The 14,351-nt window shown below is 36.5% G+C and overlaps 1 protein-coding gene across 1 annotated transcript; it reads right to left on the bottom strand.

The window, feature by feature from the left end:
- Nucleotides 1–10,078: 10,078 nt before the first annotated feature.
- LOC130975209 (uncharacterized) lies at nt 10,079–13,207 on the bottom strand. The gene is made up of 4 exons (XM_057900028.1): nt 12,732–13,207; nt 12,543–12,675; nt 11,144–11,232; nt 10,079–10,478 (listed from the first exon to the last, which is right to left on the bottom strand). Exons 1-4 carry the CDS (start codon nt 13,205–13,207, stop codon nt 10,079–10,081), a joined length of 1,098 nt encoding a protein of 365 aa, XP_057756011.1.
- Between the last annotated feature and the right edge of the window lie 1,144 nt (nt 13,208–14,351).

Raw genomic sequence — 14,351 nt, 5'->3', positions numbered from 1 at the left:
TTTCTGTAGCTTGATGATCATGGGAAGTCACAAAATCAATTGAAAAAGCAAAAACAGAATGAAAAATAGAAAAAAAAAATAGCACACCCTGGAGGAGAACTTGCTGGCGTTTAAACGCCAGTGAAGCTAGCAAATGGGCGTTTAACACCCAGTCTGGCACCATTCTGGGCGTTTAACGCCAGAAAGGGGCACCAGACTGGCGTTAAATGCCAGGAAAGGGCAAGAAGCTGGTGTTAAATGCCAGAAATTGGCACCAGCCCGGCGTTTAACGCCAGAATTGGCACAGAGAGCATTTTTGCTCGCCACTTGGTGCAGGGATGAATTTTCCTTGACACCTCAGGATCTATGGACCCCATAGGATCCCCACCTACCCCACCACCCTCTCTCTTCTTCACCCATTCACCAATCACCTCAACACCTCTTCCCTAAAAATCCTTTACCTATCAAATCCCATCTCTCTCTTCACCACTCACATCCATCCTTCATAAAACCCCACCTACCTCACCATTCAAATTTAAACCACTTTCCCTCTCAAACCCACCCTCCCATAACCGAACCCTACCCCTCTCTCCACCCCTATATAAACCCATCATCACTCCCTCATTTTCACACACCCTAAACACTACTTCTCCCCCTTTGGCCGAACCACAAAGCCACCTCCATCTCCTCTATTTCTTCTTCTTCTACACTCTTCTTTCTTCTTTTGCTCGAGGACGAGCAAACCTTTTAAGTTTGGTGTGGTAAAAGCATTGCTTTTTGTTTTTCCATAACCATTTATGGCATCCAAGGCCGAAGAAAACCTCTAGAAAGAGGAAAGGGAAGGCAAAAGCTTTCACCTCCGAGTCATGGGAGATGGAGAGATTCATCTCAAGGGTGCATCAAGACCACTTCTATAAAGTTGTGGCCTTGAAGAAGGTGATCCCCTGAGGTCCCTTTCAAACTCAAAAAGAGTGAATATCCGGAGATTCGACATGAGATCCGAAGAAGAGGTTGGGAAGTTCTTACCAACCCTATTCAACAAGTCGGAATCTTGATGGTTCAAGAGTTCTATGCCAATGCATGGATCACCAAGAACCATGATCAAAGTGTGAACCCGGACCCAAAGAATTGGCTTACAATGGTTCGGGGGAAATACTTGTAGCCCGGAAAATGTAAGGTTGGCATTCAACTTGCCCATTATGCAAGGAGATGAACACCTTTACACTAGAAGGGTCAACTTTGATCAAAGGTTGGACCAAGTCCTCACAGTCATTTGTGAAGAGGGTGCCCAATGGAAGAGAGATTCAAGAGGGAAGCCGATTCAATTGAGAAGGCATGACCTCAAGCCCATAGCTAGGGGATGGTTGGAGTTTATCCAACGCTCAATCATTCTCACTAGCAACCGGTCTGAAGTTACTCTAGACCGGGCCATCATGATTCATAGCATCATGATTGGAGAAGAAGTAGAAGTTCATGAGGTTATAGCCCAAGAACTTTATAAGGTGGCGGACAAGTCCTCTACCTTGGCAAGGTTAGCCTTTCCTCATCTCATCTGTCACCTCTGTTATTCAGTTGGAGTTGACATAGAGGGAGACATCTCCATTGATGAGGACAAGCCCATCACTAAGAAAATGATGGAGCAAACAAGAGATCCCACTCATCATGAAATCCCTGAGATGCCTCAAGGGATGCACTTTCCTCCACAAAACTATTGGGATCAAATCAACACCTCCATAGGAGAATTAAGTTCCCAACATGGGACAACTAAGGGTGGAGCACCAAGAACATTCCATCCTCCTCCATGAAATTAGAGAAGATCAAAGAATCATGAGAGAGGAGCAACAAAGACAAGGAAGAGACATTGAGGAGCTCAAGCACTCCATAAGATCTTCAAGAGGAAGAACAAGCCGCCATCACTAAGGTGGACCCGTTCTTTAATTTCCTTGTTCTTTATTTTTCTTTTTTCTCGAAAAATCATGCTTATGTTTATTTATGTTTGTGTCTTGTGATCATTAGTGTCTTAGTGTCTATGCCTTAAAGTTATGAATGTCCTATGAATCCATCACCTTTCTTTTATGAAAAATGTTCTTAATTAAAAAAAGAGAAGAATTGCATGAATTTTAAATTTTTATAACAGATTAATTATTTTGATGTGGTGGCAACACTTTTGTTTTCTGAATGTATGCTTAAACAGTGCATATGTCTCTTGAATTTGTGGTTCATGAATGTTGGCTCTTGAAAGAATGATGAAAAAAGAGACATGTTACAGAGGATCTGAAAAATCATAAAAATGATTCTTGAAGCAAGAAAAAGCAGTGAATACAAAAAGAAAAAAAAAGGGAGAAAAACAAAAAAAAAAAGAAAAAAGGGAGAAAAACGAAAAAAAATAAAAAAATAAAAAAGAGAGAAAAAGAAAAAAAATAATAAAGTTGTGATTCAAGGTAAAAAGAGTGTGCTTAAGAACCCTGGACACCTCTAATTGGGGACTCTAGCAAAGCTGAGTCACAATCTGAAAAGGTTCACCCAATTATGTGTCTGTGGCATGTATGTATCCGGTGGTAATACTGGAAGACAGAGTGCTTTGGGCCACGGCCAAGACTCATAACGTAGCTGTGTTCAAGAATCATCATACTTAACTAAGAGAATCAATAACACTATCTGGATTCTGAGTTCCTATAGAAGCCAATCATTCTGAATTTCAAAGGATAAAGTGAGATGCCAAAACTGTTCAGAGGCAAAAAGCTAAAAGCCCCGCTCATCTAATTAATACTGATCTTCATAGATGTTTTTGGAATTCATTGCATATTCTCTTCTTTTTATCTTATTTGATTTTCAGTTGCTTGGGGACAAGCAACAATTTAAGTTTGGTGTTGTGATGAGCGGATAATTTATATGCTTTTTGGCATTGTTTTTAGTATGTTTCTAGTATGTTTTAGTTAGTTTTTAGTATATTTTTATTAGTTTTCAGTTAAAATTCACTTTTCTGGACTTTACTATGAGTTTGTGTGCTTTTCTGTGATTTCAGGTATTTTCTGGCTGAAATTGAGGGACTTGAGCAAAAATTTGATTCAGAGACTGAAAAGGACTGCAGATGCTGTTGGATTCTGACCTCCCTGCACTCAAAGTGAATTTTCTGGAGCTACAGAGGTCCAATTGGCGCGCTCTTAACGGCGTTAAAAAGTAAACATCTTGGGCTTTCCAGAAATGTATAATAGTCTATACTTTTCCCGAGATTTGATGGCCCAAACTGGCGTTCCAAATCAGCTCAAAACTGCCCGGCGTTAAACGCCGGAACTGGCACAAGAATGGGAGTTAAACGCCCAAACTGGCACAAAAGCTGGCGTTAACTCCAAGAGAAGTCTCTACATGAAAATGCTTCAATGCTCAGCCCAAGCACACACCAAGTGGGCCCGGAAGTGGATTTTTATGTCATTTACTCATTTCCGTAAACCCTAGGCTACTAGTTCTCTACAAATAGGACCTTTTGTTATTGTATTTTCATCTTCGGATCTTAGATAATCTTTAGATCTTTGAATCTTTGGATCCTTGATCATTTGGAGTCTTTGATCATGTTTTGGGGGCTGGCCTCACGGCCATGCCTAGACCTTGTTCTTATGTATTTTCAAAGGTGAAGTTTCTACACACCATAGATTAAGGTGTGGAGCTCTGCTGTACCTCGAGTATTAATGCAATTACTATTCTTGAAATACTATCTTATTATTAAAACTTTAAATTAATTATTCTTGAAATACTATAAATTTTTATATTTTTTTAAATATTAAAACTTTAAATTATAAATAAAAAATACTCCGTTTAATATATAAATCTCTAAAAATTTATTTTGAATAATACAATAAATCATAAATGATTTAATTTTAAAATAATTTTAAACTCAAAGTATCATTAATTGAAAAATTTTTAGAAAATAAATTTTTGAATAAAAATCTTAAATATATAATAAATCAAATAATCATTAAGTTAATTTCAAAAATTTGAAGTTTTACATTTAATATGTTAAAACAAAATTTTTTTAATTATAAAAAAATCTTTGAATTTTGTGACAAATAAATAACTTGTTACAAAAAATATTGTATTTTGTGATAAATAATTTTTGTTACAAAATATTTAGAGCTTTTGAAATAAATAGATATTTTGTTACAAAATGTTTTGAATTTTTACAACATATAATCTTTTGTTACAAAACATTATAACATTTTGCAACAAAACAACAATCGATACGAAAGCCAACATAATTGTAACAAAAGAAATCACGTTGTTACAAAATATGAAATATTTTGTAACAAATTTTCTTGTTGTTACAAAATATTCTTAATTTGTAACAATAAATAATTATTGTTACGAAAAAACTATAATTTGTAACAATTTTAAATTTGATACAAATTTTTTGTTACAAATGTTCCATTTTCTTGTAGTGAGCTCTGCTGTACCCAAGTATTAATACAATTACTATTGTTCTTCTATTCAATTCAGCTTGTTCTTATTCCAAGATATTCATTCGCACTCAAGAACTTGATGAATGTGATGATTATGGACGCTCATCATCATTCTCACTTATGAACGCGTGCCTGACAACCACTCCCGTTCTACAAGCAAACAAGGCTTGAATGTTTATCTCTTGGATTCTTTAATCGGAATCTTTGTGGTATAAGCTAGAATTGATGGCGGTATTCAAGAGAATCCGGAAGGTTTAAACCTTGTCTGTGGTATTCTGAGTAGGATTCAATGATTGAATGACTGTGACGAGCTTCAAACTCCTGAAGGCTGGGCGTTAGTGACAGACGCAAAAGAATCACTGGATTCTATTCCAACCTGATTGAGAACTGACAGATGATTAGTCATGCCGTGACAGGGTGCGTTGAACATTTTCACTAAGAGGACGGGACTGTAGCCACTGACAACAGTGATGCCCAACATACAGCTTGCCATGGAAAGGAGTAAGAAGGATTGGATGAAGACAGTAGGAAAGCAGAGAGACGGAAGGGACAAAGCATCTCCATTCGCTTATCTGAAATTCTCACCAATGAATTACATAAGTATCTCTATCTTTACTTTATGTTTTATTCATATATCATCCATAACCATTGAATCTGCCTGACTGAGATTACAAGGTGACCATAGTGCTTCATACCAACAATCTCCGTGGGATCGACCCTTACTCGCGTAAGGTTTATTACTTGGACGACCAGGCACTTGCTGGTTAGTTGTGCGAAGTTGTGAAATTATGTTTATACCATGGTATTGAGCACCAAGTTTTTGGATTCATTACCGGGGATTATTTGAGTTGTGAAAAGTAGAGATCACAATTTTGTGCACCAGAAAGCATAGAGGATTGGAGATGTTGATTCCTCTTGAATAAATGGGTCGCACTCCTTCTCAAAAATGTAAGATAGATCCATGGCGGATTATGAGTAATTAAACCCCAATCTCTTGGTGATTTAATTTCTCTTCACATAATCAATTGCCAATCTCTTGATCTAGTTGCTCATGAGAAGAGGTGAAGTTCAATTCCTAATCCAAAAACCACACAACGGCGCCAAAAACTTGATACGCGAAAAATTAAAGAATTAACACGCATAACCTACCGGCAAGTTACCGGGTCGCATCAAGTAATAAAACTCACTTAGAGTGAGGTCGATCCCACGAGGATTAAAGGATTAAGCAAACAATAGTAATTGAAGTAAAGTGCAAGAAAATAAAGTGCTAGAAAGTAAAATTGCAAGGAATAGAAAGTACAAGAAAGTAGAGTGCAGGAAAGTAAATTGCTAGAAAGTAAATGACGGAAAGTAAGGATGGAAAGCATAGTGGATTGGAGATGTTGATTCCTCTTGAATCAATGGGTCTCACTCCTTCTCAATCATGTAAGATAGATCCATGGCGGATTATGAGTAATTAAACCCCAATTTCTTGGTGATTTAATTTCTCTTCACATAATCAATTACCAATCTCTTGATCTAGTTGCTCATGAGAAGAGGTGAAGTTCAATTCCTAATCCAAAAACCACACAACCCTCAAGACCTCAATTCAAAGTGGTTACATCTCACATACCAACTAAGAATGTGTTGATCAAGAGGACTATGAGTGAAGAGTCTCAAACTGAATTCCATGATCCCTTTTTCAAGGCTCACATGTAATTCAAGTAGATCCAATCCCCCTCTCGGTAGTAATTGGATCTATGAAGCACAAAGACTCTCTCTTAGAAAAATAAACATGATTTCTAATCTCATACTACATAAATCCAAAGACCCCAATATTAGAGTGGTTATATGTCACGTACCAACTCTAAATCAAGAATCAACTTCATTATGCCAAGAGAATTCAAACTGAATCCTATGTTCCCTTTCTCAAGGTTCACAATAGGATTCTAATAGATCCAAGGATCTTTGAAGAACAAAACTCTCTTGCAAAGATTCTAAAAGATATCCAAGTATAAAGATAGAGTGAAGAAGAGAAGAAGGGATAAACATCAATTTAATTAAAATTGAAACAGAGCTCCTTTCCCAAATGCAGAGGGAATTAAATGATCATTGCTCTCTAATGAAAACTAAATTGCATGAAATTAAAGTGCATGAAAATAAAGAGTGAGAATTAAGAATTCAAAACTGAAAATTAAAGAATTCATAAATGAGAATTACAAACTAAAGAAGAAAGAAGAGAAAAGAGAAGAAGAGAGTGTGAGGGGAGGGATCCGAAGACCCACTCCTAGTGGAGTGTAACAATGAAGTGTGTGTATGTTCCGCCAAAAGAGTTCCTCCTCCCCAAAAAGTCCTAAAAGCTCTTCTCGATTTATACTATTCCTAAAAGCTCACAGAGGTTCTCAATTGGGTTAGCAATTTGGGCTTTGTCCTTGAATTAGCTGGCTCATTAGAGTGGAGTTGCTGGCCTTTGAAGAAAGCAGAGGAGAGTATAGCTCATTCTCTTAGATTCAGGCCCAGTGAACGGGCGATACTGGCAAACACGCCAGTACTACTGCACGTTGGCAACGTGCTATGGCATTTTCTGGGCTGGGAGCTTGGTGCTTGGGCATTGTTACCCAAGTTGTTGCCAAACACTTGGCTCATTCTTCCTTCTTAGCTTCACTTTTCATGCTTGATGTTGCCTGAACTTTGAGCTTTAATCCTTATCTTCAATATAGACTATTATACATCATTGGAAAGCTCGGAATGTCTTCTTTCCAATGCATATAGAGTCATCTTAATTGGATCTTCCTAGATCAAGTTATGCTCCATTGAAGAGGGCAAGGTCAAGTTGCCTTGGTTGTGGGCGTTTTCACCAAGCACGCTAGTGGCAACGTGCTAGTGAACTCTCTTAGCCCAAATTCTTGGACTTGGCATTGTTGCTGGAGTTTCCAAGGAACACACCAATTCATCCTTAGCTTGGCAACGCTCTCGAGCTTCCTTGGCTCATTCATGCTTCCTTGAGTTTCAATCTTCATGTTCTTGTTTTTGAAGCTTAAAGATGACTCTGATTCGAGCTTCCATTTCATGCTTCACTATAGACTATTAAATATGGTTGGAATGCTCTAAATGTCAGCTTTCCAATGCAACTAGAAGTACTTTAATTGGATCTCTATAGCTCAAGATATACTCCATTGAAGGAGGTAAGGTCAGGCTGCAAGTTCGCTGGAGTTGTTGCTGAACACGCCCTTGCTCTTCCAAGTTGCCAACGTGTTCAGATTCTGAAGCCCTAAATGAAGCCAGCTTTTGAAGCTTCAAATGAATGACTTTAATTGGATCTCTATAGCTCAAGATATACTCCATTGAAGGAGGTAAGGTCAGGCTGCAAGTTCGCTGGAGTTGTTGCTGAACACGCCCTTGCTCTTCCAAGTTGCCAACGTGTTCAGATTCTGAAGCCCTAAATGAAGCCAGCTTTTGAAGCTTCAAATGAATGCCAACCACATACTATGATATATGGTTGGAAAGATCTTGATGTCTACTTTCCAATGCCACTGAAATCACCTCATTTGGAGCTTTGTAGCTCAAGTTATGCATCCTTGAAGAAGGTAAGGTCAAGCTGCCAACTTTGTTGGAGTTATTGGTGAAGTTGCCATCAAACACTCTAGTGCCAACATGCTAGTGACACCCTAAGCCCAAATTCTTGGCCTTGGCATTGTTTCTGGAGATGCCAAGGAACACGCTGGCCTTCCCCAAGTGTGGCAACGTGCTCGAGGCTAGCTTTCCAAGATTGCATGCCACATTGTTGCTAAACTCGCCCATAGAACTTGGCATTGGCAACATGCATGCTTCTTCCCCTGGGCCAAAACATTTTGCTCCTGGCATTGTCCACAAACACACTGGAGTTTGGCAACGTGCAATCCCCTGTTTCCTTGCCAAGATTGATGTATCTTCAAGCCTTCTTGCTCCAATTCTTGCTCAATTGCCTTCTTGCTTTATCACATATCATTAATGAAACACATGCCTCAAAGCCTTGCTAAATCACAAGATTTTGCATCATTCATAACATCAAACAATTCTTGCATAAATCTCATGAAAATGCACATAATTAACTATGTTTGATTGAATCAAGGCATGCATACAATTCTCATCCAAATACTTGTTTATTGCCTAAGAAAATGCATGAAACCAACCTAAAGCATACAAAAAATGGCTAGTAAAACTAGCCAAGATTCCCTGGCATCAAGTGCATGAATATCTGATAGAGTGATTGCCTCAATGTTATAACAAGACACTTTTAAGAAAAACACTTTATCAAATAATGGATAATAAAGTTATATCCTCACAGTTCTAACAAATTTTAAATTTAGACTTCATATATTCTGTTTCTGCATGCACTAAAGTTAACATGACTCGACTTATGAAATCCCAACTAATGCTCTTGTGAAGTCATAAAAAATAAAAATGCACCATCTTTTGACTTATGAAATGCCAACTAATGCTCTTGTGAAGTCATAAAAAACCAAAATGCACCATCTTGAGGTTAGATTGATTGAGGGGATACTATATAGTTATACTACTTGTGTGACTCCTTTTCTGGGGTTTAATATGAAATTCACCTTAAATAAAGAAAGAGAATGCTACCTTTTTAACTGTTAGTTAGAAAAAATCACAAAATGTGACATGAGTTCCGTTGATGAATTTGAATAAACAACATCTGAGCATATACTTTTCACATGTTTAATGCCAACCTAACTGATTTACTTGCTAATATAGTAGGATTAGAGTTATTTCTGCAAGCGTTTGTGAACTTTAATTCCAAAATGTCATTTTTTGGATCCTTGCTCTCTTTTTCTACTCAACATATCTGGTTTGAAAATATCACCTACAAAAAGAATGATCTGTTAGGTTAATTATGACGGATTTGTGGTATATTGTTATAAGGATGGTCTGCCATCGCATATAGAGATCATTGTGAATTTCTTTTATGCACATTACAAAATGCACTTCTATCTTTACAAAGTCATATATATATATATATATGTTCGAATTGAATTTATTCTGATGGAATTCTACATTTAATACCTTACTGATCCTATATGTTCACTTTTTTTTATTGATTTGTAAAAACTTGATTGACTAACCCACAACCAAGAATTATACATTCATACGCCCACCTAAAACTAATGAAATTAGAATATATCCATATATTAAAAACATATGAGGATGTTGAACTAAGAAGCATGCAATTCGGACATACCTTATGGGTGGTACTCGCATAATAAAACTACTTAGACAACGTTTCTAAATACTTATTTCAATAACACATTGTTTGTTTCCTTCTTCTCTTTTTCTTCATGACATATTATGATCTTGAGCCCTCTTTTATTGGTAACTCTTGAAACTGCAACATATAGTTACCCATGTGTGAATACAGGCTTTTTTAATATCAAACCAACATGTGACAACGACTGCCCATGACTCTTGTTAATTGTCATTGCATAAGAAACCATGATAGGAAATTGTTGCCTTTGAAATTTAAAGGGTATCCTATGATCAGAAGGGGTTAGGGTCATTCTAGGAATAAACACTTTTTGGCCAGCTCCCTTCCCTGTTAAACTTTTTGCTTCTATTATGTGCTTTCCAAGTTTGGACATGACCAATCGTGTGCCATTACATAGACCTGCTCAGTGATCTATGTTTCTTAGTAACATGAGTGGTGTCCCTACCTTAACAGTTATCTCATGGTTTGGTACTCCTGAGCATCTAATAGTGTTTAGGAACTCTGGTGTGTGAATTGATGCCAAAATATCATTATTTGTTTCAGATTCAGAAACTGTATCAGAACTATAATAAGTCCGAGCTTTGGATGGGTTCAAACTCATCATATAATTATTTATTTCATCCACCAATTGTAGTGTCGGTACGAGGATGGCTTTGTCTTTTACATGTGAAACACAACTTGAACCGCAAAATAATTCAGGGTAAGTTGCTTTACACATCGAACTAATAGGATCATCCCAATCATGTATCAATATATCATCTGGGATCTTTATGTTATCAATACCATCTATAGATGATCCACATCTGCCATCTCCAATGCTTAAAATTCAATCAGCAAATTCTCTTAAGTCATTGTTTTCACAATTGTTATTGTCCGCTTGTAAGCGCATGTTTCTTGTCAAAGTCAACAGCTTACAACTATCCCGTATATATGATGAGTTAATTGTAGCATTGACAATCTCTTGCCTACTACCTATGGGTATTACTAGTAGTATTTGTCAAAAATCACCACCAAAAACTATTGTCTTTCCTCCAAATGGTTGTTCCAAGCTTGCAATATTGTTGAACCTCAAAATATCTCTCATGGTCATATCAAGTGCTTCAATACAAAGTTTATTGACCATAGGAGCTTCATCCCACATAATAAGCTTAGCTCTGATTATTAATTCAGCCAATGGAGTATTTTGCTTTATGTTGCATGTTGAAAATTCATCAAAATTGAGTGGTATTGCAAAGCGAAAATGTGCCGTCCTACCATCGGGTAATAAGAGGGATGCTATGCCACTTGAAGCAACTGTCAACACGATTTGACCCTTGGACCTAATAGCTGCAGCAAGTGTCTCCAAAGAAATGTTTTTTCCGTACCAGCATAACCATACAGAAAGAAAACACCACCCTGCCCATTATTCACTGCTGTCATCACTTATTCAGAAGCTCTCTTTTGCTCATTTGTAAGTTGTGGTACATACACTTCATGTTCAGCAGTCAAAATTTGTTTATCGTACCGAAGCTCATCAGAAATCAACTTATTGTTTCCCCATTCATAATTTGCATCAAACTTGTATCAATATCAGGGAATGGCATTGATGGAAAATCTTTTAAGCTCTTGTTATAACTCTTGAGTAGTTTTTCAATTTCTATCAACGTCAGATCCCATAATTATTCATCTGTAATTTGTAACTCTGTTCAACAAAGTGTATACACTGTTGTAAGTAATAGTATGATTTTGTAGAAGATAAAATTTTGTAATAAAATACATACATCAATTGCATTTACTTCTGTCCTATTATAACCAAGATCATTATTTAGTTAAATATACATTTGTTTTACCTCATGTAGTTGATTCTTATATTTTCCACATCTATATTTGATTATTTGAACTCCGCTATTTGGATGTATATTGTCTATATACCAATATGTTTTCAGCTTCTTATGATATCTTCAATGCTTAATAGAATTGGATTTTTTGCATGGCATATATACAGCAAGATGCGGAATAAAGAAAAATGATACACCTTATTGTACACTTCCATATAAGCATTCATGACCATGGAGACAATTTGTGCATAGTCAACTTCAGATATAATTTGTGGCTCAACCACCTCGAGGTAAGTATGTCATCTTAAAAGAATTTGTTTTGATCCATGTGTATATTATTTTGTTAGTAATGCTTATTGTTAATTTTGGGAATTGTGTCCATGTCTTTGTGTTTTGTATAAGATTCATACTTTATTTTGCGAAGTAAAAATATATTAAAATCTGGCACATTCATAAGTTAACTAATATTTATTGATAGAGTTATACTGATAGTTGTCTAGTAACATTAATAGTATTGACAAACTGATACAAAGATAAGAATACTTATTTTTCTACAATTAATAATAATAACTATAACAGCATACCTTGATTGTTAAGTAACCTTCTTTGCCGATGAAGAATGTCATCGGATAGCATTCTCCGTGTGCTTTCCTATACATGCTCCAGCCTAGCCATTGAGTTAGAAAACAGGAGTGTTGCATAAAGCCTTCTTAAATATTCTCCTGAGCCTTAGTGACTTGATTCCTCTATAGCATCAATGTATTCTTTATCATCAGCCAAAAGTCCATATGCATAGCATGCATTTCGAAATGTCGAGTAGACAACACCATCAATAGTTCTAATTTATTCATAATTGGTAGGTCCTCTAACATAATTTTGGAGTAGTCTTAGGTAGTAAATCTCTCTTGATCCTGGAGGTACAAAGAAAATATGGCCAATAACTACATGAGATTTTCTTGGAAACCATTTTCTGGTATTAGCCTTCCATACAAACTTAGAAGGAAATTCCACACACGTCAAAGATCGAGCTTCAAGGTATTTTTTGTTTGCCTCGAACCATCCTAAGAACATGGATTCTTTCACAGACTCTTTCCTAACAACGTCATCCAGGTTTTCATCGTCCTTGAATATCACTGGTTGTTCACCAGGAAGGTGAAAGCCTAGCCTTACCACAGAAGGGTTCCTATAATAAATGCTATACCAAAAAATTCTCCATGTGCTTTGCACGGGGAAATGTACCTACAATCATAATACATACTAATTTCATCACACTGATCATTATTCGTATCACTTATAGCACTTCTGTAAAATAAAGCTGTTACACGGTCATGGCCTTTATTGACGTATTTAAATAGATACTTAATCGATCTTGACTGGTTACACCATTCAACATTTATGTGAGCACCATATTTCAATAATAACTTCCTATTGTGAGGCACGACATATCGATTGTTAAGTTCCACACCTGATTTGGTTATTATTTTGCCATCATCCCTGTGCCTATAAACCGGATAACCGTCTTCATCAATAGTAGTCGCAACAAACCTCTTAGGAAAGTGCCTCATGCATTGACCATTTTCCATGCATGGTGAATCTTTCCTAATACTACCACATGGACAATGCATCATGTGCTTTTCCATTGCTTCGTAATATAGTAGATCGTTGACCTCGTTAGGTATCTCAGCACTTATGATCCGGTCTATGTCTTCTCCCATTGGAAACTTGTCATCATGATGTAGAAACAACAGAATATGTGTGTGAGGGAGACCGCGCTTCTAAAACTCAATTGTATACACAACTGCAAAGGAGATTATGTACAAACACATTTATACAGGTTCTTAGATATTGTATACTTCCCATTAGTTAATGCAGGAGATGCTTTTACGTAGTTATATCATGAAAAACGACAACGCTAGTTAATTTCATAAATCATTGTCTCTTTATTCATACAAATCCAGCAAACTTTTTATAATTGAATAGAATTCGCAATTTATAAAGTTTCAAAAACTTCACTGGAACTGAAATATATAAAAAATGTAGCCATCTTAGGCTGCAGGTTAATTCAACAGTAATTTAGTTCCCTATTTTTATAGTTCTATATTTTCTTTTCATCCAAAAATCTTCACATCACACATTTTAATTTATAAAGGGTTTTGTGTATATGTGTTAAGCTATATTTTGGAAATAGGAATTTCTAGTGCGGATTTGTTTAAAAACGTGTGATAGAAGAAGTTAGTTTTTTATTGTATAAAATGATTGGTTGCATAAAAAGTCAAAATATCTCCACAACGAACATACACATGTACTGGAAAAGCTAAAAAACATGCATATTAATATTAAAGAGTAGGTAACAGGACATTGTTTACCTACACTAACGCGTCCAAATATTTGGTTCTTTCTGATGTCTTGGATAAGTTTGTCCAACTTAACTTTGAAAACTCTACATACCATGTCTGGTCGGTCTTCTGCATGTAGTTCTCTATTCTTAAGAAAATCTTCTAATTCAGGCCATTTCGGATTACATGTGAATGTAAGAAAAATGTCTGGATAGCCAACCACCATGCAAATCACCATTGCATCTTGGGAGTTCTGTATCATGTACCTAGGCCCTCCCGTGAATGAAGAAGGCAGAATGATACGTTTTCCTCTTGACGCAGGTCTAGTTTTCCCACTTAACACTGCTTCGGATAAGCCCTTGTACATTTCACACCTAAACTTTTCTTGATCAAGCCGAATGTAATTTAATCTGGCTGACTCAATCATGGAGAATCCGTCTACCAAGAATTGCTGAAATAACCTTCTTGAGTAGAGCAATGGAGATGCATCAGCTAGCCTTTCTTGGATCATGAACGCAAAAAA

This window comes from Arachis stenosperma, chromosome 4, assembly GCF_014773155.1.
Source record: "Arachis stenosperma cultivar V10309 chromosome 4, arast.V10309.gnm1.PFL2, whole genome shotgun sequence".
NCBI lineage: Eukaryota > Viridiplantae > Streptophyta > Magnoliopsida > Fabales > Fabaceae > Arachis > Arachis stenosperma.
The sequence above is the reverse complement of the archived record's forward strand: the minus strand, read 5'-3'. Positions and strand labels throughout refer to the sequence as shown.

Coding starts and splice junctions, on each gene's coding strand:
- LOC130975209 (XM_057900028.1), bottom strand. CDS start 13,207: ATGGGAGAAGACATAGACCGGATCATAAGTGCTGAGATACCTAACGAG. Junction 11,233..12,542: donor TGTTCTTAGGATGGTTCGAG/GCAAACAAAAAA, acceptor TATTGATACAAG/TTTGATGCAAATTATGAATG. Junction 10,479..11,143: donor TTGACTGCTGAACATGAAGT/GTATGTACCACA, acceptor TGGAGATGGCAG/ATGTGGATCATCTATAGATG.